This window comes from Eretmochelys imbricata, chromosome 14, assembly GCF_965152235.1.
Source record: "Eretmochelys imbricata isolate rEreImb1 chromosome 14, rEreImb1.hap1, whole genome shotgun sequence".
NCBI classification, from domain to species: domain Eukaryota; kingdom Metazoa; phylum Chordata; order Testudines; family Cheloniidae; genus Eretmochelys; species Eretmochelys imbricata.
The window spans coordinates 8,500,592-8,527,260 of NC_135585.1; the positions used below are offsets into that span (position 1 = coordinate 8,500,592).

Sequence of the window (26,669 nt, forward strand, 5' to 3'; positions counted from 1 at the left end):
ATTCCAAAGGTAACTTTACTGTTTTGCAGATCTAAACCTCATATCCGTGTCTTCGTAGAAAAATTATACCAAATACACTCAATAGTTTCAGGGTTGAACATCCACTTTAGAGAGTAATTAGGCATGCAAAATGTGTATGCAATTGCATGACTGATTTGCATGCCTCGGTACCATAATTTGTACATGCAAATAGGTAACTGTACACATACTAATTGGTTATTTGTGCATGATTTGTATTCAATTAATGAAATAAGGCATACATTTTTAACAGGGTAATTAAACATTGGAACAATTATCAAGGGTCATGGTGGATTCTCCATCACTGACAAGTTTAAAATCAAGATTGGATGTTTTAGAAAAAGCTTTAGGAGTTATTTTGGAGAAGCTGCATGGCCTGTGTTATGCAGGAGGTCAAATTAAATTATCACAATTGTGCTGTCTAGCCTTGGAATCTATAAATGGAGCAATCTACGAACACACATGTAAGCTCTAATAAGGCATGCTGTGGCATATGTATTTTGAACATGTTTTTAAATGACAAGAAAAATCTGGTCCCTTATAGTTGAGAAAAAATAGTATAATTATACATTGTTTTCATAGTTTTAAAAAACAGTATTCTGTACTTTGAGGAAACCAACGCGCTGCAAAAATTTTATTTATTTTGTCAGAATTCTTCATCTGATAAATCCTTTGATAGTGTTTCAAAACAAATGTCTACATATGTATGCTGTGCAGCCTTTGAGCTACAAATGATCATGCAACCCATTACAGATTAAGGATTTGAGTGCTCTTTTTTTAAAAATCTCATTGCACTGAGAAGTTTAATACTATTAAATATACAGGTTTGAATATTAATCTAAGCAATAAGTGACCGCTGTTCTTCTCAGTTAAACTGGTGTAAAGCTAGAGTGACTCCAGTTACTCCTGATGTACATAAGAGGTGCTGACAAAAGAATTTAGCTCTAAAAATAATCATAGTGGGTTATTTTCTTAAGATTTAAATTGCATATTACAAAAACGATAACCTACTATTTTGGAATCATATTTAAAGAGAAATCCACTAACCAGTTAATATTCTCTACAGTGAGTGAATAGGTTTGATTTCTCGTCGCTGGGTTTTTTCTCTTTTTTTGCACACTACAGTGGTATCTACCTGTATAATCAGAACCTTTGAAAGAAACATTGTTTTATAAACCCCATAAGACACCAGATGCTCATCAGTATTGGAGACCAAATTAAGCAAGAGCTGAGCTGCAGTCACCCTAAAAGGATCCTTACCCTGGAAGGAAGGTCAGACTCAATTAAAGTAGAGACCAGTTTTGTTCTACTAGCTGAATACCAGTGCTGCTTAAGCCCTAGTAAAGCAGTTAGGACTGTAGCCTCATCTACACTTGGTGTGAGCTGCCCCTTGGACTTTACGATCCCTCTTCCTGTTGAATCTTTTTACATAGTTGCTGCTGCTCCTTAGCAGCCCATCTCCTGGCCGCAGACGCCCTTTCAGGAACTGCAGCAGAGGTGTAGGTAGCTGCCGTCTCTTGTGGTATATCTGACCCATCACAATATATCGACTTCCTGCAAAACAACAAGTAACTTACTCTGGGTTGGTTTATTGTTGGTTCGGTTTCATTTCCTTGTTTCATTTTAGAAAAACACCTGCTCCACTGTGGATGATTGTAGCTTAGCCACATTTTCTTTTAACATAAATTAAGCTAAAACCAACTGTGTTAAAGTAGCAAAATTCAAATTACTAATAAAGCAAGAGATGGGCGAAAACTGGAACTGGTTATGCCAGCTCTCTTCTCTCTCCTCCCCCCCCCCCCCCCCCGAAGACCTTGACTTTTGGGGGTTGGATAAAAGAAGACAGGTCTGCTTGCTGGTGAAGGCTTCAGCAGAGCAAATATTCTACAGAATGACAGGTTTCAGAGTAGCAGCCATGTTAGTCTGTATTCACAAAAAGAAAAGGAGTACTCGTGGCACCCTAGAGACTAACCAATTTATTTGAGCATAAGCTTTTGTGAGCTACAGCATCGAATGCATCCGATGAAGTGAGCTGTAGCTCACGAAAGCTTATGCTTAAATAAACTGGTTAGTCTCTAAGGTGCCACGAGTACTCCTTTTCATTCTACAGAATGTATTTTTTAGGGGATTGAACGGCTTTCACCATTCTGCCTTTCAGACTGTTGGGCTTGTTTTGCAGATACGGGGAAACCAGAAAGAAAACGGTATGTGTGCCCCCTGTTCCTAAATGAATCAGTTCCTTCTGCTCAAAATGTCCCATGAACTCCCGTTAAATCTGGGTTAACTGAAATCCCACAACAGCCAAAGGAGAAACTGACCGGATTTAGCTGGGATTCATTACCAAGTTTAAAATCTGGACATGGTTTATTGCAGTTCAAAGCATCCACAATGAGAATGTGAACTCGGAAGAAGAAGCCATCGGGCGTGATATACAGGCGACTCATCTTGTATAATCCGTCACTATTTACCAAGAGTGTAACCAGGCGGACTCCTTTCCCCAGTGTTTCCACATCATGAACAATCCCATTCACTGCTAGTTTAAGAAGGGAGAGAGGGAAAACAATCACTCGATATACTTGCTAGTGGAACATTGATACTCAGCTCATGATACGTGTGGAGGCGCTAAACGAATCACAATGCTGCAGTGAAGAAAAGTCTTCATTAAAGTTTATAAAGTACTTCAAAGTTGAGTCCTATGTATTGTTGGATAACAGTGCAGGTTGGGAATAGTGGGGGTAAAGGTAGGGTTGAGTATTCACTTGAAAAGGAGAAGAAAAAGAAACATTCATTGGAGTATTATGCTGTATTTCTATTACACTGGAGTATTATCTAATTTGAAGGGATAGTCCCCTTGCTCAGTGTCCTTGCAATGCAGCCTGATAAGGTACCATGAGTCTTAATCTTAGCAAACCACATGGAGCTGCGCTACACCATTTCTGCCTCAGAAAGACCCAGGACTGGGCTGAGTTAACTGAGGGACTGGAAAATCCCCAACATGTATTCTAGACAGACAGTGATAAAGTTACTGAAGAGGTACGGCTAGAAAACTTCCTTGACAAAGATCAAGGCCATACCTGCCTCATGGAGTGAAAACTTCTCTTTGATGCAGCCACTCGACCTTTAATCTCTAGATGTAAATTCATGAGGAGTAAAGCCCCTTCTGTGATCGCTCTAGGGGAACCGTGGCTGTGCAGATTAATGTTCATTCAGGCCGGGTTAAGAGACATGCATTTTTTTAAATTTAAGAAATAAATGAAATTGTTAACCGTTAAAGAATGAAATATGCAGAAGGCCAGTACAAGACCTCAATCAGAGACCTATGTCCTGGGCATCACTCTAAAATTTTGACTAGAAGGAACTTAAGGAATGATCACATTTGTAGAAAACTGCCTAATTTCTAGTCAGGCAAAACAGATGATTCATAATATGCTTATTTTCTGGAAATAGAAACACCTGTTAACTGGTACTAGGCATGTATTTTACTTATCTGCTTTTAAATATTGAGAAAGACACCATCTAATCCTCTGCTTCTTTGATAATGAGAGACAGCTCCATTCAGAAAACTTGTGCTCCAATTTCCAGTGCAATTAACCCAGACCTACACTATCTTTTTGTACCATCTGTGTGTGTGACATAATGGCCATTAGAACCTAATGCAGCATGACCGCTGCAGGCAGGAGTCCTAAGAAGCTAAAGCAAAGTCCTGAATGCCGAGAGCATGCTATTCAGGCCATCATCTGGCACAGTCTTCCATCCAAATTATATCCTAAAACTCATTAGGTAAATAATGCAATGCCAGTTAAACAATACAGCTACAAAGGCAGAGGGAGAGAGATGTTTCCAGCTGTGGGTTAATAAGAAAGGGCTCGTGAAATGGCTTTAGCACTGACAGTGATGTGTGGATGGAGTAGGGGCACAAAGAAGGCCAGAGCCAGACCAACAGAAAGGGGATGAGACAGTGAAACACGATTGATGCTATTTGTTGTGTATGTATAGGAATATCTATGATGGGTACCTTAAAAATAGTTATTAGAATAGACTGGAGCAAGCCCAGGAAGGCTTTTAAAAACCAGAAAGGAAATGTATGTGCTCGTAGTATGGCCCAACGAGTGTCTCTGCCATGCCTGCCGGTAATGCAATGGGAACAAAACGGTCTTACCAAATTCACTCACACAGAAAGCCTCTGCTTCATCTCTCTCCCTCCTGCACTCTGTCAGGCACACCTTCTCCTTGTTGTCAGCATCTAGAACTGCAACAGGCACATGTGTTGTGAATGTGCGGCATTAACACAACATGGCCCCTGGAGTTCAGGAGTGAAAGGTAAGTAACCCTGTTCTCCTGAGAGGTCACAAAGTCCCTTCCCATAGAGGTGCCCCCTTACCTTTCTTTAGCACGTTGAAGTGATACAGCAGGCTAGATGACTGGCGGTTGGTGACCCAGGAGGGCTTGCTGATGTTTCTTACAGGGTCATGCTGTTTGTAGGGATTCATCTTGCCAGGTCGGTTGAGGTGATCCACCATATTGGGATCTTCTGTCTCAGCTGCCCCTGTGTCTTGGAAAGGATGCGTCTCAGCTAAAGTTAAGGATCTGCCTTTATAATGGGAAAATGCTCTATGGTGGAAGTGTGCTGAGATGCTGTTCGCTGCCTCAGACTGAAGCCTATCTGTATGCATTCTGTTTGCGTAACTGAAGTCAAAGGAAGCAGGAGGAGGCCCCTCCATGTAGCTCTCAGAAGCCAGGACCCTGCCATCCTGGTGAGGCTCTTTCCTCAGCCCCGTATTGTTTTCCACGGAGGTCTTGGCCTTTTTCTTTCTGTCAGGTGAGACTGAGAGGATGTCAGCAGCTTTTGGCCACTGCAGGTTAGCTGGAGACAGTAACCAATGCTCTGTGTGATTCTCTTCACCAATACTGCTGCCTCTAAATGGGAACTTAGCTTGGCTTGGTGTGGAGTCTGCTGCACCATACCCATCCTTGCTGAGTGCCCGAATGGGTTTTCCGATAAAGGGCAGGGCCCCTATGTACAAATAAACAGAAGAGGCAGAATTGTTTTAACTTTTTTGGGGGGGTGGGGGAGGCGACTTGTAAGCTCTTTGGGGCAGAGACTTTCTTTGTTATATGTATGTACAGTGCCTGGCCCAAGGAGTGGAGGGGGCAACTGAAGCCTTGCCATAACCACAATATAAACAATAAATGGTCCACTAATGGGAATAAAGCAGAGTGCCCATATCTGACAGGCATTTGATTTCACTGTCCCCACATCAGGAAAGATAGCACCTGCCTTTCTGGGCCTCATAGCTTGTGGGACAAAATCTGAATTAGCTTCTCATTTCCAAAATGCTGCGGGGTGGAAAATAGCTGGGATTTGAACAACAAAACAGCCTTTCAAAAAATGCGGGGGCCAGAAACACAGGAAAGAGTGGAGGGGAACTTTCTAGCTCCTATTTCAGTCAGAATCCCAGTAACTGCAGCATGGAACTTGGCCCAGCTGTGTGCGAGCTGAACCCTGGCGATCTGCATTTTTACTATTATTGTTACAAATTAAAAACACGATTTATAAACAAACCCTTCTCTCGAAAGAGCCCTGAAAGTCCAGGGAGCATCCGGGGGAGCCAGATTCACAGTGCAGCTTGGGCTGATTGTTTAAAAGGCTATGACAACAGAACTATTTGGTTTTCCCATCCATGGGACGCCTTATTGACAATGTCATCTGGACTTTTCAATGCTCATGGGCTTTGAGGATTGCTGAATAGATCTTTATCCAGTGTTTTGGACTTCTGACTTGTGCGCCATAGAGCTGTCAAGGAGCCCAAAAAGCTCATGTTTGGTAGAAAAGCCATTGCTTTTAAGTTATGATCCCTTGCAGTTTGTTCCTGATGGCAGAAAGATGGGACTGAGAGAGATCTGCCCTTTATTTCAAAATGAAAGTTAAGAAATTATGATTATGTTCAAATATAATTGTGTTTTTGGGTCAGGCAGGTTAACAGCACAGTGCAGGCCAACTGGGAAAATTTCCAGGTCTCATTTCACACCGTCCCTTTCCCCTTTCGAATCTCACAAAGCAAATTGACTTTCCTTTTAGACAGAGTTTTCTTTCCCCTGCAGTTTTTTCCCCTTCAAATTTGTGGTTCCCTCTTTCTTTTCAGCCTATTCTTGCCATGCAATTAGTTTGCCAATGTAGAGTATTTAAAACCAGTTTACCCACACACACAATGTGAGTGCTTGCTGTTTGTAGTTAACAGTTGCAGTGTGTAGGAGGCTGATCCTGACTCGTCCTGTGAAGTATTTGACATACACAGATGAATAAAGTCCTGGTTTATCTCCAAAGCCTGACTCTCAGCTGTTGACCTCACTATTACTTCTCCATTGCTCTCACCAGCTGTTGTCATGGGAAAGATTTCCTGATATTTGGGTTGAATGCATACGAAGTCAGAAATTTCCATGAGACAAGTGGGGGCGGGAGAGGTACAAGCTGAAGCCAGGGACATGGCAGAGTGCCCTGGAGCTGTTCTCCCTGGAGCCATGGAGCCTGAACAAGTCCTTTCAAACACATCTCCTACCTGCGATGTTTACCCCCAAGACACACTTTCACTAAGCACTGAATTTCTAAGGAGAAATTAAGCATTTTGTCTTGACTCAGATTTCCAATCCCCCTCAATTCCTCTGTCAGATCTCTGGAGACTGGGAAAATAGAACTGCAACATAGCACCTGATCTTTTCTGTCCTCTGGGAGAGATGCACCTTTTACCTCCATACCCCTTGTGGGATGCAGTAACAAATCATCCGTTTAGTCTGACATGCAGAAGGCACAGGTGGGAGCTAAGAACAGCTGAACTAAACCACAAATTTGGAGCCTACAGGGAATAGGAGGGGGGCTATAAAAGTCACACGAGAAACCACACACATGAACCACTACGTAATTCACAAACTGCTCAACACTGGCTAACTCAGGATTCGTGGCATTAGCTGATTCTCTGTTTCTTGCAGGTGCTCTCCAGCCTCCCCAGACACACACCTTCCTCTGACACATCAAGCATGTCTGCTTGTTTTCTTGACCACTGGACACGCTAAAATCTTCCTTTCCTTGGCTCTCATGTGCTTGCTGCTGCAGCATGCTGAAACGGATGCAGCTGGAGAGGGCTGTCAGGGCAAGAATTGGAAATAATGTGTCTAGTCTTTGTGGGAAAGAGCAACGCTCAGCCTCTCCCCTCCTTGCTGAAAACAGCAAATCTGCCCTTTTCTGCTTTGGAATGTTAAGAAACTTACCTGCCACCAAGTTGGACGATGGTCCCATGACAAAACAGAGGAGCCAGAATGCTTCAGTTGTCATTTTGAAGGAAACCGTTTCCAGACTCTAAATGACCTGGAGTCTTTTATGCCCTTCCCCCTGGTTCATGCTAATGAGAGGCAGCCTTAGGGGAAACATGAATCGCTCCCTGGACAAACCATTGGAGCAAGACCAAGCTGCCGCAATCCTGCTAACCTCCCACTGCCACTTTCTAAATGTGTATGGAGCCCCCCCACGCTGGCTACAATTACCTGAAAATCTAAATGTCAGTTCTGTCTTTGCCTGATTAAACGCGTCTTCCCTAAACACCTACTCTCTACACAAAGTGGTGGGGGCTGGGGGGGGGTGTCTTGTTTTCCTTCCCTACCTCTGAGGGAAAATTGTACAAAACGTATCAATGCATAATTGGATACAAGGAACTGCATGAAAATGCAGCATGCAGAATCAGGGACCACATCACCTCTACATGTCAGCATCTACTTTGGGGCCGCGGAGGGATGAACTCAGCATTTATGCACAGTCGGTTATAATGGGTGCATGTTTTTTAAGGTCGGTTATATTGTACATCTGGCTATTTCAGTCCTTACTATATGGGGATTTTGCAAATTTTTATAGTCATTGTCCATTCTCAATAGAAAGGTCTGCTGTTCCCTGTAGTAGTTTCAATTTATTTTAAAACCCGGTTTCAGTAACTTGAATGAGTATCTAGAACTCTGACACCCCTCCTCTCATCTTACACACACTGAGCCAAATTCATCTTGAGAGTAACTTTATTGATGTGGGATTCATGTAGCCCAATATGCTTGTTCCTATCTAACCAGTTTAAACAGTTGAGGATTTTTCTTCTTATTACCAAGCCAGATGTTCACTGAAGCTGCTTACCCCACTGTCTGATAAGGGATGTTATGAGGATCATTAAGTTAGTTTATACCTGTATAGTGCTTTGAACACAAAAAGCACTATACACGTGTTGTTAAAGGTCATTAGAAATATCCTGTAGCCTGCTTACTGAAGCCCATCTTTACAGCCAGAGGAAAGCTATGCAACGGAAGGCCCCAAAAGATTGCTGAATGTTGTAGTATCTATCACTTAGTTTAAGCTTAAATGGTTTACTAAGAATGATCAATGCATCAGTAATAAATATATGTAATCGCTCTATGGATTTCTAATGCTCCTGTGGGCATGTTCTGTATCAAGTTACCAGTCAAGACAGAACATGGCTGGGAGAATACTGCAGCTTTAGGATTGGATATTTGCCCTCACTGACGTAAATGGTAAACTTCCAGTCTGTTGAATTATTTTAAATAAAACAGACCAAAGGTATATGAAAACTTATTTTGGTTGCTACCAGTTAGAGTGGAAATTTTATTTCTTTGATGTCTGATGTAGATAATTGATATTTCTTTATAGCTGGACTGTCTTATGTATTCCAACAAATTCCCCAGCAGCACAAAGTCTTATTTCAAATAGCTGTGTACAGTTTATTCTCTAGATATCTAAAATGGTTTGCAATATGTAAGGAAATTGTAATACATATGTGACCCTATGCTTTAATTTCCCTAACATCATGTGTTAAATCTTTTTCTTCTGTTACAATATGCCTTTTAAATGTTTTAATTCTGAAAGTATGCTAATGTGGGGGAAAACCATTGTAGAAATCTAAACCCAGACACAATGCTGAACAACTGGGGATTCACATTAAACATCTTAACCATTTATATTTTATTAATTTGGCTGTTTAGGAGCTGGTCCAGCACAGTGCATTCCTCTCCATTTCTCCTGGGGTTGGGTGGGACAATGAGGGGCTACACACCAGAAAAAGCAATGGGGTGGATTAGATGAAATACACAATTGTTCTGTAACATTTATCTAATATGTTTCTATGGGACTGTGCTATGGCAGGCAAGGATAAAATACAACCTGCAAATAATTAAGTGAATTTGTTATGCTTCTTTGAATGTTAAACTCTCTATGTTGTTTAAACTCCTCAAATAGTAAATAAGTCAGCTGGTTAGTGTCTGAACACCAGACTAGGTGAGCACTGGTGCCCCCTGGAGGATAAGGAATAAGAAAAAGATGCCTATGCTCTCTCTCCTGATGCAGCATTTTCTTCCTTATGTAGAGGATGCAGGGGGCAAGATGTGAGTATGAACATGTGAGGAGCTGCAAGTGAAGTTGTCTTTCTGGGTGTAATTTATATCTACTTCAGGATGTACGTGGGGTGCATCAGAACCATGCCGACGTTTTGATGATTTAAAGAAACCACTAAACAGCTACAACCTTCTGATAAAACTATTTGTCAGTATAATACAATCCATTTTACTATATTGCTGTGTCTATGTCTGGGTGTTTCTCCTAAAAATTCAGCTATTTTAAAATTTCAGCGTCACTGGTAGCACTGTGGACAATGTGGTGGTTAACATGTCTAAACTAGTCTTTGCACTGATGCTACTACGGGTGAAGCTGCTTGTTCGTTAGCAAACTGTAATGAAACACTCGTAGTAGAGGATTCCTTCTCCCTATGAGAGAAGTTTAGAACTACAATTTTAGCAACCAATTACATCTATTGAAAAACCCCAGAGACCCTGCATTGGTGGCAATACTGGCTTGCAGTGAAAAACTGGATGAATTCCCCATTCCTAATCACTATAGAGAAAAGAACACTGAAGTTCTGATGCCATCATACCTGATGTGTGATGAACAATGGCTCACTACAAAACACTAGGGCTCAGATTTTAAAAAGTAGTTAGGGGTCGAGCTGCTTACCACTGCAAGACTTGAGTGATAAAACGGCCATTTTCAAAAGTGACAGAGGCGTTTAGGAATCTCAATCCCATTGATTTTAAATGAGTCTTAGGCGCCCATGCCTTCTGACAAAGGGAGTTAGCGGTCTATATCCCTTCGGCATTGAAATGCTGACACAACACAATGTCTCAACACCTTTAAAAAGCTGGGCCTAAAACATCAAAAATTAAGTCCAAAGGAAGACCTAGTCTACCTGTGTATCTCACCATAATCCAACGGCATGCCAAAAACAAAGCACAGCAAATCCTCAAAATGCTCAGCCAGCAGCACCTATGAGAGGTTTCAGAGTAGCAGCCGTGTTAGTCTGTATTCGCAAAAAGAACAGGAGGACGCCTGGCACCTTAGAGACTAACCAATTTATCTGAGCAGAAGCTTTCCTGAGCTGCAGACCACTGTTCCCTCTAAGCTGTGCGCCTGCAGATCCGAAACACCGTGCGCACGCAAATTTGCACAGTAAGAAACGTTTTGTGCACACAGCCTGTCAGAAATTAGGGGGAACGATGCCCTAGACCCCACAGCTAGGAAGGCCCAAGGAAAACCAATAAGGAGCCACAGGGATACGGAACGAGGCCCCTGATCGGAAGCTCCCTGCAGTCAGTGGACAGACTCCAACGGGCCCTGGCTCAGGCTTTTATCCCAGTACCCCTCCGGCCGTTAAAAGTGCAAAACAAAGGGGGACCCCTGCTACTGACAGAAGAGGCGTCATCAACTGCCACAGCCTAAAGGCGGGAGCCGGCACCCCGCGGCCCAGCGCCCTGGCCAGGAAAGGCCACCCAGGGCCAAACCCCCGACTCACGCCCCGTCCCGGGCAGGCTGCACCCCTCGGACGGACACGGGGCCGAGTCCTGTTTCCCTCGCGCCCTCACGTGCCCTGGCGACCGAGCGCTCCGGCTCTGCCCGCGTTTACATGGCAACCGGCGCCGCGCTCCAAACCCGCCTGGGCGCCCCCGGCCTGCGCCCTTTCTGCGCCCCAGACCCACTCAGGCCGGGGCCGCGGGGGCGGGGCAGGAAAAGCCCCCACCCGCCCAGGAGGCCGCTCCGCAGGTGCTGGGCGGGGGGGAGGTGTCTCCTGCCCCGCAGCCCCGCTACACGGGGATTTCTTTCCGCCCGGGGAGCGGGAGGGTTAACGGACCGAGCTGCACGGGGAACGTCTGCCTCCTCGAGCGAGGCAAGAGCCCCTCCGCCCCCGCCGGTGCGGGACTCCCCGGCCTTGTGCGCGCAGCCATCCCAGCCCCGCTTTGCATGCCCCGGCCGCCAAGAATCCCCGAGCTCCCGCGCGTCCCGGGGCGGCATGATTAAAAGTGTGTCAGGGCAGCGGTGTGTGCAGCCCCTGCGGGCGTTAATAACGTGGAAGCGGCCCAGGAGCCCGGCGGGGGCGCCCAGTCACGAATTTACCAGGCTGCTCCGGCTCGCTACAAAACGTGTGAGCGGTACGACCCAGATGGGACTCGAACCCACAATCCCCAGCTCCGGAGGCTGATGCCTTATCCATTAGGCCACTGGGTCACCCAGTGAAAACGGAGACCGGCGCGCTCTAAAGGCCCCGCCCGGCTCCAACTGGCTCCACCCCCACCCAGCCTTTGGTCCTTGATGATTCCAGCCTCACTCTAAGGGCCCCGCCCAGCCGAAGACGACCCGCCCCCCACTCGGTTCCAAACCCGCCGAGCTCTGACTCCGCCCCTCCCCCGCGCTCTCAATCAACAAGGCGCGCTAAGGACTTGCGCCTGGGCCCTGCCCTGCCGTTCGCGACACGCCCTTAGCCTCACTCGCGCGCATCGGCCGTTAGCTCCTCCCTCCCCGCGCGCCCCGATAGGTGGCGTCCCTCCTATAGCCTCCAGGACGTACTCTAAGGCTTTCTTTCCCCGTGGCTCCTCCATCGTTAGCACTGCCCTCTGCGCCCATGCCAGCTCTTCCATGATATTAGCTCTGCCCACTCCCATGCAGGTCTGACGTTAGGTTGTCCCCCACACAGGCTCTCCATGTCACCCATTCCCCCTCACACAGCGCACCCATTAGCTTCTCCTGGGCACCCCACTGACAGCATGTCCTGCCCCCTGGCAGTTGTTTCCCATTGCTTGCTGCCCACTCAAGTGCTCTGATTGTCATCTTCTTCCCTCTCCCTGTGTGAGGCCTCTGGCCTGTATCCCTTCCATCAAAACACTGGCACCTGCCAGGTTTGTCTCCTTCAGCCACTGCAACCTCCTCTACAGCTGGCCGGTTCCTTGGGTCCCCCAGCAAGCTTCCTGTGCCCCAGAACCATAACTACCTCCGGTCTGCCCCGGCTCCTCCAGCTGCTCATACTACCCAGGGCTCCACCCTGGTGGGTTGCACGTTTCATTGCTTGTGTTCACCAAGGCTAGCTGGGTGTATAGCTCTGCCAACCAAAGCAACCTGTGTGACCCTCTAGTAAGCTGCCCCCTGTGATATGTGTATGCCAAAGGCGAGAGCACCAGAGAGTTTCCACTGCAGTATCAAATGGGCACTCTGGGCCTGATTTTAATGGCAATCAGACTTCCAGTTTTCACCAGAATCAGTTGGGTTCTGCCCATTGATATCTAATATTCCCTAAAATTAAATAATTGATCAGATGTGGTTTTCAAAAGTTGTGGTGTTACAGACGGACAGAGAGATGCCATTACGGCTTCACTTTCATGTAGCAAAGGAGCTCCAGCTCACTATCCTCAGCCATTGGCTCTGCTTCTCCAACATGATTCCTTCTCCACCCTCTGTGCTTTGCCTCAGTCCTTGCTTTAGCCCCTTTCCCACTTGTGATTCCCACTGCCTTTTGCTCAGCTTCCTTCTTCTGATGTGCCAAGCATCCACTCTCTCTCCCCTAAAAATATCTCCTCAAAGCTCATTGCTTCTGGTTAGCTTGCCATCTCTACCATCTATTTTGGCAATCATCACTCCCACGCTCCAGCCGAACCATGTTCTTGTGACATTCATATTTCTCTTCATAAAGGTCAGAGCAAGCAAAATAACTACAAACCAAACCAAACCCTATATAAAATGTCACTGAGGAACCCTCCTGTCTCTCTCCCATTGCCTATCATCTTCATTTGCTGTGTTATATGTTCTTCATGGCGGAGACCTTGTCTTCATATAGGTCTGTAAGCTACCATGTGCTTCTATGGAGCTGTATAAAAATAATAATCTAATTAACAGGCATGTGTCTCAGTGGCTGTACCACTACCTTTGACTGGTTGAAATTTGAACTGTGGTCATAGGGCTTAATGTGCTTGAGTTTCAGTTGGTGTCCCTAGGATTCCAGATCTGTTGGGAAAATGTAATACTGTATAGCGTGTGCTCTGGATCCTTGTCCTTCTTGTCAAAAGCCAGTAGGGAAGTGTTGAGCTTTTCAACAGATCTGAGGAAAACAGGGTGCCAATTATAATTTTTAAAAAAGTATGAGTTTGACTTCTGTTCAAAAAGTTATCCCATGTATATAATCTGTTTTGCATTAATATACTGGCAATCAATGTGACAAGACAACTCATAGTGTCTCTATGCCACTGAATTGATTGATTCTAGTTAATTTGTGTTCAGAACTAAGTCTAGCATATAGACTTGTGTTGATGTTGTCCATTTCACCAGGATAATTTATAATCCAGAAAAGTTCCCCACAATAGCGGGACCATTCTCCCGCTTACGTTTGCTACGTGAGAGTGAGCTGCTGGCAATGTGTTCTCTCTTCAACTTTGGAATTTGCTCTTTGCTTGGTTCTAAATATCCCAAATCTATTTGATCTTTTGGGCATGCTATAAAACCCCTATTTTTGAGCTGGCTTTTGAGAGGGTCTGGTGGTGGAGGTCTTAGGAAACTAAGGTCTAAGATGTTTTGGATTTGGAATCTGAGGGTTGGAGAAGTATGTGAGGGTAGGTTGCTGCTCTTTTGATTTGATATTTAGTATGTAAGGAGTGCGTCTTCAATCGATTTGCTTTAAATCCCAGTAAAGAGCTGCTGCCACTTTGGTTAGGAGCCTGAGGGTCTTGGTTGTCCCAAGAGCAGGAAGGAAGGCACAAAGGGTATGTCTATGGGTACGTCTAGACTGGAATAAAAGATCCACAGCATCGCCGTGGTTGGTCCAGATCAGCTGACTCAAGCTTGGGCCGTGGGGCTAAACATTGCTGTGCAGAATTCCGGTTCAGGGTGGAGCCTGGGCTCTGAGACCCGCCGCCCTCACAAGGTCCCAGCCTGGGCTCCAGCCCGAACCTGAACATCTGCAGAGCAATTTTACAGCCCCACAGCCCAAGCCCCAAGAGTCCAAGTCAACTGACACAGTCCAGCTGCATGTATTTAATTGGTGCATAGATGTACCCTACATTGCAATGTAAACCCAGGGTTAATAGAACTCAAGTTAGCAGACCCCGTTTTGTTAACTTAGGGCTTGAGCATCTACACTCATCTGTAACCCCAGTTTAGGAATTGTTGAACCCTTGGTCCCAACCTTGGGCTCCAGCATCTACATTGCATTACGTGGGCCCAAGTCCAATCACTCATATCCCAGTCTTCCTAGTGCCTTCCTAAAATGTGGCTGGTGTCACCCTTTCTTCATTGTGAAGTGTGGGAAAATCTGACTGTCCACCAATCTTTACAGTCCCGAGGACAAAGGAAGTCAGCCCATGGGATTGTGGGATATTTCTGGTGGATTTCATGAGCAGGAGTCCAGTGGGGCTGTGTCTACATTGCAAAACAATAAGGCTTGAACCCTAGGTCCTGGATAGGGTGGTCAGGTGCCCAGTTTTTGACCGGAAAGTCCAGTCAAAAAGGGGACCTGACTGTGTCCGGTCAGATCTACGGATCGGACACCCAAAGTCCAGTTACAGTGGGTGGGGAAGGCGGGGAGGTGCCAGGTCATCACCTGCCCAGCCCTACTCAGCCGGGGCCATCTCCTACCTGCATCAGGCAGCTGCAGCTCCGCTCCGCAGGCAAGTCCCCGGCTCCGCAGGCAAGTCCCTCCTCACCTGGGTGGGGGGTGGGGGAGAAGAGCAGCGAGCGGCCAGGAAGAATGGGGAAGGGGACCGAACAGGGGGTGGGGCCTCAGGGAAGAGGTGGGGCAAAGAGGAAGAGGCAATGTTGGGGAGGTTCCAACACTCCTGCTGGAGTGTCTGTTTTTTAAATATTACAAACTTGGCAACCCTAGTCCCAACTTGACTGAGGCTCAGATGCTCCACGCCAGTGTAGTCCTGGGTCTGAGCTCTGGATTTGCGTGATTTGTGTGTAGACAGAAAGGGGTTAGGCTTGAGGCTGAGTTTGAACCCTGGGTTTACAGTGCCGTGTAGACCAGGGATTCTCAAACTGGGGGTCTGGACCCGTGAAGGGGTTGCGAGTTTATTACATGGGGGGTCACGAACTGTCAGCTTCCACCCCAAACCCTGCTTTGCCTCCAGCATTTATAATGGTGTTAAATATATTTTTAAGTGTTTTTAATTTATAAGGGGGGGGGTTGCCTTCAGAGGCTTGCTAAGTGAAAGGGGTCACCAGTACAAAAGTCTGAGAACCACTAATGTAGATGTACCCAAAGCGTGCAGCAGTCCTAGGTGGCCAGGGGTTTGGTCATGCTGTAGGGGATGTGACTATTGAAAACCCCACCGTGAAAGTCCATTCACTCCTAACCCGGGCAGGGGGGAGGTAAGAGCAATGACTTCCTCCTTCAGGCTTCACTCAACCTCCCTGCTTAGGTGTACTGAAAGCAACCGCTTTCGGCATATTTTTGGAGGTCCCCATAACAAAAACAGGCCTCTACGGGGACAACAAATCCCAGCATCCCATGCTCCGCCTTCCTTCAAGCTGACAAGGAACAAGGCCGAGCATTGGGTGCTGGGAACTGTAGTCTGCTTCGGGCTTATTGGCACTAGGTGGCGCATTGTGTGCTGGGATCGGTAGTCTTGGAGCCGCGAGTGGTGCGTTGTACGCTCTGTGACGTGTAATCATCTCTCTCCAAGAGCCTGGCGCGGTTCTCGTGAGACCGCTGGTTCCCCCTCACACACACCTCCACCTCGCGAGAACAGCTTGTTTTTCAAATAGACCAATGAGAATGTTGCTTTGGCTCGAATTGACCAATAGGGGAGCGAAGACGCGGGAAATTTAAATCCCGCCAGGGGCGGGGTCAAGGAAGAAGGGGCGGGGACAGCGGCAACGTGTTCTCTGGTGGCCTGGGCGAGTCAGTCAGTGCGCCGGTGTGGTAGTAGCTGCAGAGACGGGAAGCGGTTTCTGTTGTAGGTGGGGGTCTCGCGCGCTGCGTCCGGTAGACGTGGGAGTGATGGAAGAAAAGCGGGGGAGGGGAGTTCTGGGGGGTGGGCTGGAGTAATAGGGGGTGAAATGAAGTTGGGGATTTTCTATGGGGTATTTAGTGTGGGGGAAGGGCGGCGGCCGGGGGCTATATGGGCTTGTAAGGGGGCAAGAGGCTAGGCGGGGTGCGGTTCTCGGGCTATATGGGACGGGGGGGATGGGCTAGAGCTGTAAAGGGTGAAATGAGGTGGGGTAATTCCTATGTGTTGGTTATATCAAAGGGTGGGGGAAGGTAAAACACCCCCACCCCTTGCATCCCATTGCTCATTACGGGGGCTAAGGTGGTTTCCGCCCTGCTGGAGGGTGGATGGGTGGGGGATTTCTAGATTGCAACTCTCCCAGGGAAGGCACTGACTAGGTTACTGGCTTATTTTGAATCGGGTGGTATGTTCTTGACCGTGTGACTGCAGCAGCTTCTTTGTGTTGGTTTGGGGCTTGACTCCCTGTAGCCTACATAAGGAGCTGCGAGCTGCACCCCATTATAGATGTAGCGGCTGCACTGTGCTTGGGGTGTGTCTGCAAAATGGCTATCTCCATTTAAAAGGCCATTATCAACTTTAACTCACTTTACGGAATTGACTGGATTTCAAGTTAAGTACATGTTCTACATCCGCCTGCCCCCGAGTCAGGCTGCCAGCCTATGTGTTTCTAATCTCTTTTGTTTTTTTCCTGGGGTGGGGAAATAACAAACTTTCTTGATGCTATGCCTGAACGATCAATGTTGTTTGCTGAAATAATTAATCTGACTATGCATCGAGGGCTGTAAGAAACCTAAAAATTATATATATATAATTTTCTGTTTATTTGCAGTAAACTTGGCTGTTACTTGTAACAATAGTGAGCTTTTAAAAACAAAACATCCCTTCTGTTTTTCTAACTTAACAATGTCCCTTTTCAAATCAGAGGCAATGCTAGTTATTTAAGTTTTAGGTGGAATGATATGCAATCTGGACATACTTCTTTTATCTTTAACCCCAATCTTGATTTCAAGTGTATGTCTTAATCTGAAATCTTTTTGGCTAAAGTAAATTAATTGCTAATCTCAGATCTGTTTCAGGTCTGTCTCTTTCATTGGTATTGCCTGAGGTCTGACTCCTATAAAAGATGTCTACCAATGAGAATGCTAGTGCAGCAGTTGCCCGTCTGAACAGATTCAAAAATAAGGGAAAAGACACTACAGTGAGTATCTGATCATCAGTTGGAGTGTGTGGTCAAATATGTTTTTAAGCATAATTTAGCCCTTTAAAAAGAGAAGTACAGTTCATCACGAATGCGCATTTGCCTCTCTCAGGAAATGAGGAGGCGGCGGATTGAAGTCAATGTAGAGCTGAGGAAAGCTAAGAAAGATGATCAGATGCTTAAAAGAAGAAATGTCAGTACTCTCCCAGATGATGCCACTTCACCTCTTCAGGAAAACCGGAACAATCAGGTAACTAAGTCCCGAACTCAGTGATATCAGGAGGTTTTTCCCCTTATGCTGGGCTATGGCTCTGCTGCATGTCTCTTCCATCAGTGGATGTGTTCCTATGTATGTCTGTAGTGCTGTATAATTATGTAACCAACTGTAACAGAGAGACCACAGTGGCAATCCCTGCCCTATATAACCTCAGACTGAAGGAACAAATAAATACAGTAGTGCTAGCCTTTGTCTACAGTGGGAACATGGTTTTAAACACAGTTATCTACACTAATGCTAAGTGGTTTTAATAACAATTAAAATTCATGTTAACACACCTAACAACTAACTTTCCCAGTGTAGACAAAACTATGGCTGACAAGGATTGGGAGTCCCGTTATAATTGCACAATGTTCAATAAAGCATTGTGCGTTTGACCGGTGCTTTGTCATAGCACTGTGCCTTGTGGGCTAAGGGAGCTTTTGCTTGCTATACAGACACACATTCTTCCCAACGTAGTCTTAACAACTTTCTATTTCTCATGCAGGCCACTGCACACTGGTCTGTTGAGGAAATTGTCAAAGGAATTAACAGTAATAATTTGGAGCTTCAGTTGCAGGCAACTCAGGCTGCCAGGTGAGAACCTTCAAGGTCAAAGTTTATCCAACTCTTCTATGTGGTTGGGGATAAAGGGGTTCAGCTAATCAGAGCACAGGTGTCAGTTGTAGCAAATACTTTCTGGAAGCCTTGTTCTATGTAAATATTGGTAACACTTCTATAATCTGCTCTTTGGCAAGTAAACATTTTGGAATTGACACTCTAGTCAGTGTGGAGACTAGGGCCAAATGGAATTATAACCTAGCATTATGTATAACCTTGAATGATTAAAGGCGTGACCTGACTCTGGGACTTTGAACCTGGCACACCTGAGCTGTTCCCTGACTCTGTTTCTGGTCTTAGGGGTGGCACAGAGGTGCTGCAAGATTTTTAAAAAGTCTCCTTCTCCATTTACAGAATAAAATATTGCATCTGTTTAATTATATAGTATGATGTTTAGGGATAGAACTGGGACCTTAGTTTAGGGCTGAGAATTTAAGACACTAATGTATACAAGTGGAAAACGGGTTCTGGGATCTCACTTCTGAATGAAGTGAACAGCACAATGGTTCCAGTTAGGAATGTGGTCCAAAACATGTGAACTAGCAGAAAGATCTCACACTGTTTTTGTGCAGCCTCTGGCAGCTACTGCTCTCTACATTAGAATATACCTCTTTAGCAGCTCAGATGCATTCTTACTGTTGCAGCAACATGAAGCTAAGTTTCACTTCAGTCACTGAACAAAACCTCTAAAGAGATTTGCCCAAAAACAATTTTGTTAACATTTTAAAGCTTCCTAGCTAGCTTGTGTTCAACTGACTTGTAGTCTGTCTGAACGTCTCAGTACATTTTGCTGCTTCCCCTTTTGAATGTTTTTATATTTTACAAAGTGATTCTCAGACTGACTAAACTGGAATCTTCCCTAAAGATTTTAGTGGACAAAAATAACTTTCTTATTTTTATTTCTTCCATAGGAAACTCCTGTCCAGAGAGAAGCAGCCCCCCATAGACCATATAATTCGGGCTGGTTTGATTCCAAAATTTGTCTCCTTTTTGGGTAGAGCAGACTGTAGCCCTATTCAATTTGAATCTGCTTGGGCGCTTACCAACATTGCTTCTGGCACATCGGAGCAAACGAAGGCTGTGGTGGATGGTGGGGCTATACCAGCCTTTATATCCCTGTTGGCTTCGCCCCATACTCACATCAGTGAACAGGCCGTGTGGGCTTTAGGAAACATTGCAGGTATATCAATGTGGTGTATGACCATTGCTTTCAGGCCTACTTCCTTATATACAAGGGGAAGAGAAGGCCGTTGGGGCCAGATTTTCAAAATAGCGTGGTTTCCATTTACCTAGCAAGCAGAGCTCTTGCAAATCTGGCCCCACCCCCAATGTCATCTAGCATATAACAACCTGAACTCCCACATGGAGACAGTCACAAATAACTCCTTGCCTTTTGGCTAAGTGTAGTATTCAATACAACTTCTATCAAAACCTGGCAATCTGTAAATTCCATTTGACACAACACTTTCATATTTCACTACCATCTTAATATGGTAGCTACTTCTCTTTTCAATAGTCTGAGTGGACTCTGATTTTTCTTGAAACGGGTGTCCTCTTTTGGGGCTTGGGGGGAGGGAGATACTGAGGAGCTTTCAGGTGTTTATCTGCAATCTGCCTGGTTCTAGTCAGTGTTCAGTCTAGTTCTTGAATTCTAAGTTTATAAATTCAGACATAGCAAGGGTAAAATAGTGATTCAGATGATCACTGGAGCAATTATTTTAGTACTTGAATTCTAGAAATGGCTGTTTAAAATATTGCATGGCTTAGGCAGTGGATTTCTGGGATACCTCTGTGTTCCTTCCGCATAGTCTCAAAACTTTAATTGAGGCTGAAGTCCTTTCTCTTGACCCCTAAAATCTAAATCCTTAAACTAGCCATAGCGTGGCAACTAGGAACTGTGGCTCTCAGCCATGAGAGATCAGAATTCCAAAGTACTTCAGAATTTGCATAAGACACCATCAAGTATCTTAAAAAAAATAAACATCCTTTTCTCAGGGATGGACTACAGGAACTCATCAACAGCATTAAGTTCACTCTAGTTTTCATGCACCATCACAGTGCAGTTATGTCTGACAATGTAGGGATATGTTAGGGTCCAAGAGTTTTTATTGAAATAAAAGCAAGAATGTTTCTATAAAATTGTTCTAGTGCTACAGTGAGACTGCTTTATTGGGGGGGAGAAGAAGGGGTCTGTGACAAAATAACCATTCAGTAAAAAACACTTCAACCATAGCTTTTAATTACTTTGAATCAAATTGTGAACTAAAGATTTTAGTCTCTGAAAGTGGATTGAAATAACATTGACCGTAACTAATAGGTGCTTTAGAATATTTTTAATCTAAGGGGTAGTAACAAGTGAATTCAACTAGAAGTATCTTAAAATTCCCACTGAGCATAACTCATACTTATTTTACTCTGGAATTTTCTCCAGACAGAATGAATGACTCTTTCATGTTCACCTTCCCAGTTCAGTACTGGGTCAAATGCATTTTGTGGAAGGGTGTGGGATTGGGTTAGGTTTCCATTAGAACTAGGGAGGGCAAGGGAGAAAACTCCTACTTGATTTTGAGTTTTGTAAAGACTTGTTACCAAACCTACAACTTAAGCCACATTTTAAAATATCAGATCAGGAAGTCCATGGCTTGAGTAGGAAAAAAAACATGCATTCCAAGTGGCTTATCACTGACAGCGTTCTCCCTTTGTCCACCAATGCCTCTGCTTCTTAATCAGTATCTGCATTAATGATTCACTAAATCAAGGAACGGACGCTGTTTATACACAGCCTGCTGCTCAGTTAGGAGTTTCCTGTTCCTGACATAGATATCTCTTCTGGCTTTCAGGTGATGGTTCAGCCTACAGAGACCTAGTTATTAAGTATGGTGCTATTGACCCACTGTTGGCTCTACTTGCTGTGCCTGATATATCTTCTCTAGCAGTAAGTGTGCATCACAAACGAAGTCACAGCAGTAGCACTAAACTATTATAAATCACTAAACTCCCAGCCGAACAGGAGCTAACCACAAACGTTTACTTTTTCAGTCTGGATACTTGCGCAATCTTACCTGGACCCTCTCAAACCTGTGTCGCAATAAGAATCCTGCACCACCCATAGAAGCTATTGAGCAGATCCTGCCTACCCTAGTTCGTCTATTGCACCATGATGACCATGAGGTCTTGGCAGATACCTGCTGGGCAATCTCTTACCTCACTGATGGTTCTAATGATAGAATTGAAGTAGTAGTGAAAACTGGACTGGTGCCACAGCTTGTGAAGCTCCTGGGATGTGGTGAACTACCAATAATGGTAAGATGGTGATGCATAGAAATTACTTCAGCATGTATTTGTCTGAGTGGTTTATGTTAAAAACAAAATAGAGCAGTGGCTTTCAAATCGTGTTAGCCATTTCATGTAGTCAAAAGGAAACCCATAACACATACTTTGGCTGATCCATGAGTAGATGGTCTTTCCTGAGGCCCTCACATGAATGATCTATGCAGCTAACAATCTTCTTTCCTCAGTAACTTCAGTAGCTTAACAATATCTAATGACATCACTCTGGTCTCGATTTCACTTATGAATCATGACCTGAAGAATAGCTCTGTGTAAGCTTGAAAGCTTGTGTTGCATCAGTAAAAAAAAAAAAAAAAAAAAAAAAAAATACTACCTCACCCACCTTCTCTCCTTATGAATCATGAGTAGGTCCCTACCAAATTCATGGTCCATTTTGGTCAATTTCACAAACATAGGATTTTAAAAATTATAAGTTTAATTATTTCAGCTATTTAAAACTGAAATTTCAGTTTTGTAATTGTAGGGGTCCTGACCCAAAAAGGAGTTATGGGGGGGTTGCCAGGTAGGTGTGTGTGTGTGTCGGGTGCGGGGGTGTTGCAGTACTGCTACCCTTACTTCTGTGTTGCTGCTGGAGGTGCTGCCTTCAGCACTGGGCAGCTGAAAAGCGGTGGCTGCTAGCCAAGATCACAGCTCTGAAGGCAGATCTGCCCGCAGCAACAGCACAGAGGTAATGATGGCATGGCATGGTATGGTATTGCCATCCTTACTTCTGTGCTACTACCTGCAGAGCTGGGCCCTCACTCAGCAGCTGCCCCACTCTGGCCACTCAGCTCTGAAGGTAGCGCAGAAGTAAGGGTGGCAATACTGTGACACCCCCACCCCAAATAACCTTATGACCCCCTGTAACTCCCATTTGGGTCAGGACCCCCAATTTGAGAAACGCTGGACTCCCCTGTGAAACCTGTATAGTATAGGGTAAAAGCGCACACAAGACCAGATTTCATGGGGAGAGACTAGACTTCACGGCCATGAAAAACATGTTACAGACCATGAATTTGGTAGGGCCCTGATCATGAGGCATGGGTAACAACTATCAAAGATATTCCTTCAGACTTAGTAGTTTTCCTTAATTAACTAGTTTAAATTACCAATGGCTTCAGTCCACAACACTGATATAAAGCTTGGCATTCTAACGGCAGTGCTTGGCAATCGAATCTGTTAAAGGAGTATGGAATCTTAAAACTTAGCTCAATATAGTTAGAGCATGGGTTCTAGGAGTCCAGCTTGAGTCTTCCTCCCAACTCTAGCACTTTATAGGCATATTGTGCTAAGACCATATCTTCTCCGCCTCAGTTTACCTACTGTATAACAGCTGTAATGTCTAGACCACTTCAGGTTTCTCAAATGAGAGGGGTATCATAGCTGTTTATTCTACAGCAACCCACTTAATAACTGCAGGGGATAAAGCAGAAGAGCTTCTGGTGGTGATGGTCTGCTTCTGAGGTGTTGTACTAGTGGAACTTAGTAATATGTCCTATACTCATCATTTTGCAACATCTCTTTCAGACTCCATCATTAAGAGCTATAGGAAACATTGTCACTGGCACCGATGACCAAACACAGATTGTTATTGAATCAGGAGCACTAACTGTCTTTCCAAGCCTGCTCTCTCACCACAAAAATAACATCCAAAAAGAAGCAGCGTGGACCATGTCCAACATTACTGCTGGCCGTCGGGACCAGATCCAGCAAGTTGTGGATCATGGACTTGTTCCATATCTCATTGGAATTCTGAAAAAGGTAAAAATCCAATGTCCTCCACAATGAGATTTTGTAATCAAGTGCCAAAATTCAGGCCTTACATATGGAAGTATGTTTCCCACAGACTTTAGTGGAAGCCACCTACTGTTCTAAAGGTGTACTTACTCTAAAATCTTCAGGCTGTTGACTGTAACTTACTGTAGGGTTAAGATGACCACTTTTCAGAGTTGAAGTTATTCTAGGCAAGTTTGCTGTGTATAAAAAGGAGGCATTAAATATGCTCTCTGTATATTAATCATCTTTGGCAAAAACTTAGGCTCTGAACTTTATATACTTTAACTTTTATTGCATGGCCAAACTAGCACTTGGATATCTTTATTGTAGAAGACCTCACTGATCTACTAGTCATTGGTTTCTTGTTACTGTTTATACTGGAGTACATCCCCCTTATTTTAAAACAGGGGGACTTCAAATCACAAAAAGAAGCTGTATGGGCTGTGACCAACTACACAAGTGGTGGAACAATAGATCAGATTGTATACCTTGTTCAGGCTGGTGTCGTAGAACCTTTACTGAACCTCTTGTCAGCCAAGGACAGCAAAACTGTGCTAGTTATTCTGGATGCTATTACTAATATCTTCTTGGTAAGTAGACAAAGGATTGTCCATTGTTGGTAGGATGGCCTGTAACAAATAATTCTCCAATAGTCGATGACTGAAGGGGAGTCTCCTACTGCAGATACTTCCCACCATGTTTCATTCAGTATTAACAGCAATGCCTGGAAGTAGCTAACTATCTATAGCAGAGGTGAGCAAACTATGGCCTGTGGGGCCACATCCAGCCTGCGGGACCGTCCTGCCCTGAGCTCCTGGACCCTCCTGTGCTGTTCTCCCTCCAGTGCAGCTTCAGCACTCCATGCTGCTGGTGTAGTGTATTAAACTCCTCTGCATAGGAATGTGCTGCTGGTAGCAGTTATCGAGAGCAATTTACTACGCTACACTGGTGCAATGCTCTGGGTGGCGGGGGCTCTGTGCTGCATGGTAAGGGAGCAGGTGGGGAGTTGGATAGAGGGCAGGGGAGTTCAGGGTGGTGGTAATCAGGGAGTGGGGGTGTGGATGGGGTCAGGGCGGTCAGAGGACGGGGACTGGGGGGGGAGTTGAATGGGGGCAGTCAGGGGCAGGGGTTCCGGGGACAGGGAGTGGGCAGGTGGATGGGGCAGGGGTTCTGGGGGGCCGTCAGCGAATAGGGGGTTGGGTGGGGCAGGTGGTGAGAAGCAAGGGGGGGTGGATGGGGCGGGGGCACAGCCTCCCCTAACTGGCCCTCCATACAATTTCCAAAACCCGATGTGGCCCTCAGGCCAAAAAGTTTGCCCGCCCCTGATCTATAGAGTTCAACCACAGTATCTTGTACCTTAGTAGATTCAGTAGCTAAGAACCATGCCTTGTTCGTAACCAGTCACTTTTGCTGGTTCTAAAAATGGCCATTATATGCTCCAAGCAGGGACAAACCATCCATCCCTCTTACAAAGTTAGTCATTGTGGTAAATGTGTGGTGCTGCAGTACGTAAGCAAACCTCTTGAAGCATGAACCTTATATGGCTGATTCTTTGCAGGCTGCTGAGAAAATCGGTGAGACCGAAAGACTGTGTCTCATGATTGAAGAGTGTGGAGGGCTAGACAAAATTGAAGCTCTCCAGTCCCATGAAAATGAACTGGTGTACAAGGCCTCCTCAAGCCTCATTGAGAAGTATTTCTCGGCAGAGGTGAGTAACTGAAGGATTGAAATATGGGTTTGACTCTCTACATCTCAACACAAGCAAGTGTTTTAAAGCTTGAAATACTGAAATCCATTTCAAACCTCTTTCCACCTCTTTTAGGAAGAGGAAGACCAAAATGTTGTGCCAGACTCTACTGTTGATAGCTACACCTTCCAGATTCAGGGAAGTACTCCTGACACTTTCAACTTCTAGACTTTTCATACATTCCAGCCAGCTTCAAAAGTCTCTTGGTTACCCATCTGAGTACTGCCTTCTATTTGTCTTAATATCTCTACTTATCTTTTTTTACTGTTTTTATGTGACTTGTAATGTAGCACTTTGTATAACTGAAGCATACTTGAACAGTTCAAAACAGTGTACATACTGTGTGAATTACTTACTGTAAATCTCGATCTTTCTACCTGAGTCTTGAAGTACACATGTAAATACTCTTCTACTTCCTTTTTTGGCTCTTATTGTGATGTCGGTGCAAGGCTGTGCTAATATAGCCTTCGCGCTGTTTGGGATAAGGGAGGTATTGGTTTCTTGATGTCACATCTATGTACATGCGAGGAATTTGGAGGCTTAACAAGTCATGCAGCCTTCTCTCAGAGCAGGAGCCACTGCCATGCACTCTATGCCCGATCACAGTGGATCATCGATGGACTGTGAATCGGGTTTTAAAGAGAATTGGTGTTCAGAATTTAATAAAAATAGTATCAGAACACAATGTGAACTGTCAAACTCTTTATTTTTAAAGGAAGATGGGGCAAACCAGATGTATTTACACTTTCTCATTCCTAGTGGCTGGGGAGAGGAATGAGTTCCTAGCCCAGTAGATGAGTGCAAGTCTAAATTGTGTGTGTGTGTATTTTTTTTATTTGCCTGAAACTAGGGCACTCTACCCTTCAAGTATTGGATATGCCTAACTGAATCCTATAGACAGACACACTGACAGATACCACTGCATAATGGGGAGCAGTTATAACGCTGCTTCCTTGTTTGCTGCTGCTCATACAGTTGTCCAGTACCACCCCTCAGCAACCTCTGATAACACTCATGACTGTAATAAGATTCTAGATACCAACAGGTATGTCTACCCTACCCTGCATTTCAGACTACGTTGGTGTGATAGCAGTATGCACCAAAGTGCTGCTCTGTAACTCCCTCTTGTCTATGATGTGGGCATGAGCTTAAAGGTCCCTAGTTTGCACTGATGTGGACCTATTTAAAGAAACATGCCATAAGGGTCTGACTCCTCATTAAGAAAGGATGCTGAAGGAATGGCAGCCGGCGACCAGATGCTTACCAAAAACCCTGGAGATGGTTTCCGGGGGTGGGAGAAAAAGTTGTATAGCTCTACTTCTCCAAGGCTGGGCATGTTGACTTGATCCTCCTCTTCAGGA

General features: G+C 45.0%; 2 protein-coding genes and 1 non-coding gene across 14 annotated transcripts; 1 reads left to right on the forward strand and 2 right to left on the reverse strand.

Moving 5' to 3' along the window:
- Nucleotides 1–623: 623 nt before the first annotated feature.
- On the reverse strand, nucleotides 624–11,622 carry C14H17orf58 (chromosome 14 C17orf58 homolog). 8 transcript variants are annotated; one of them, XM_077832968.1, is made up of 6 exons: nucleotides 7,282–10,974; nucleotides 7,031–7,155; nucleotides 4,400–5,032; nucleotides 4,178–4,267; nucleotides 2,360–2,551; nucleotides 624–1,572 (listed from the first exon to the last, which is right to left on the reverse strand). In XM_077832968.1, the coding sequence occupies exons 2-6, from the start codon at nucleotides 7,050–7,052 to the stop codon at nucleotides 1,382–1,384; spliced, it is 1,128 nt and encodes a 375-aa protein (XP_077689094.1). In that variant the 5' UTR covers nucleotides 7,053–7,155; nucleotides 7,282–10,974; the 3' UTR covers nucleotides 624–1,381. The 8 variants fall into 8 exon arrangements, 7 of the variants coding, with proteins under 7 accessions (XP_077689094.1, XP_077689092.1, XP_077689093.1 ...); XM_077832966.1 differs by lacking the exons at nucleotides 7,031–7,155; nucleotides 7,282–10,974 and adding an exon at nucleotides 11,504–11,622; XM_077832967.1 differs by lacking the exon at nucleotides 7,031–7,155.
- Nucleotides 11,542–11,614, reverse strand: TRNAR-CCG (transfer RNA arginine (anticodon CCG)). The gene has a single exon. It is a non-coding gene; the product is annotated as a tRNA-Arg (tRNA).
- Nucleotides 11,623–16,250: 4,628 nt separating the features above from the next.
- KPNA2 (karyopherin subunit alpha 2) lies at nucleotides 16,251–25,983 on the forward strand. Of its 5 annotated transcripts, XM_077833870.1 has the most exons (12): nucleotides 16,313–16,330; nucleotides 16,849–16,989; nucleotides 17,457–17,578; nucleotides 17,691–17,828; nucleotides 18,343–18,431; nucleotides 19,367–19,635; nucleotides 21,296–21,390; nucleotides 21,495–21,758; nucleotides 23,313–23,546; nucleotides 23,969–24,151; nucleotides 25,120–25,269; nucleotides 25,384–25,983. In XM_077833870.1, exons 3-12 carry the CDS (start codon nucleotides 17,504–17,506, stop codon nucleotides 25,474–25,476), a joined length of 1,590 nt encoding a protein of 529 aa, XP_077689996.1. In that variant the 5' UTR covers nucleotides 16,313–16,330; nucleotides 16,849–16,989; nucleotides 17,457–17,503; the 3' UTR covers nucleotides 25,477–25,983. The 5 variants fall into 5 exon arrangements, with proteins under 5 accessions (XP_077689995.1, XP_077689997.1, XP_077689993.1 ...); XM_077833869.1 differs by lacking the exon at nucleotides 16,849–16,989 and having other exon boundaries at nucleotides 16,251–16,330; nucleotides 17,446–17,578; XM_077833871.1 differs by lacking the exon at nucleotides 16,849–16,989 and having other exon boundaries at nucleotides 16,256–16,326.
- Nucleotides 25,984–26,669: the final 686 nt, after the last annotated feature.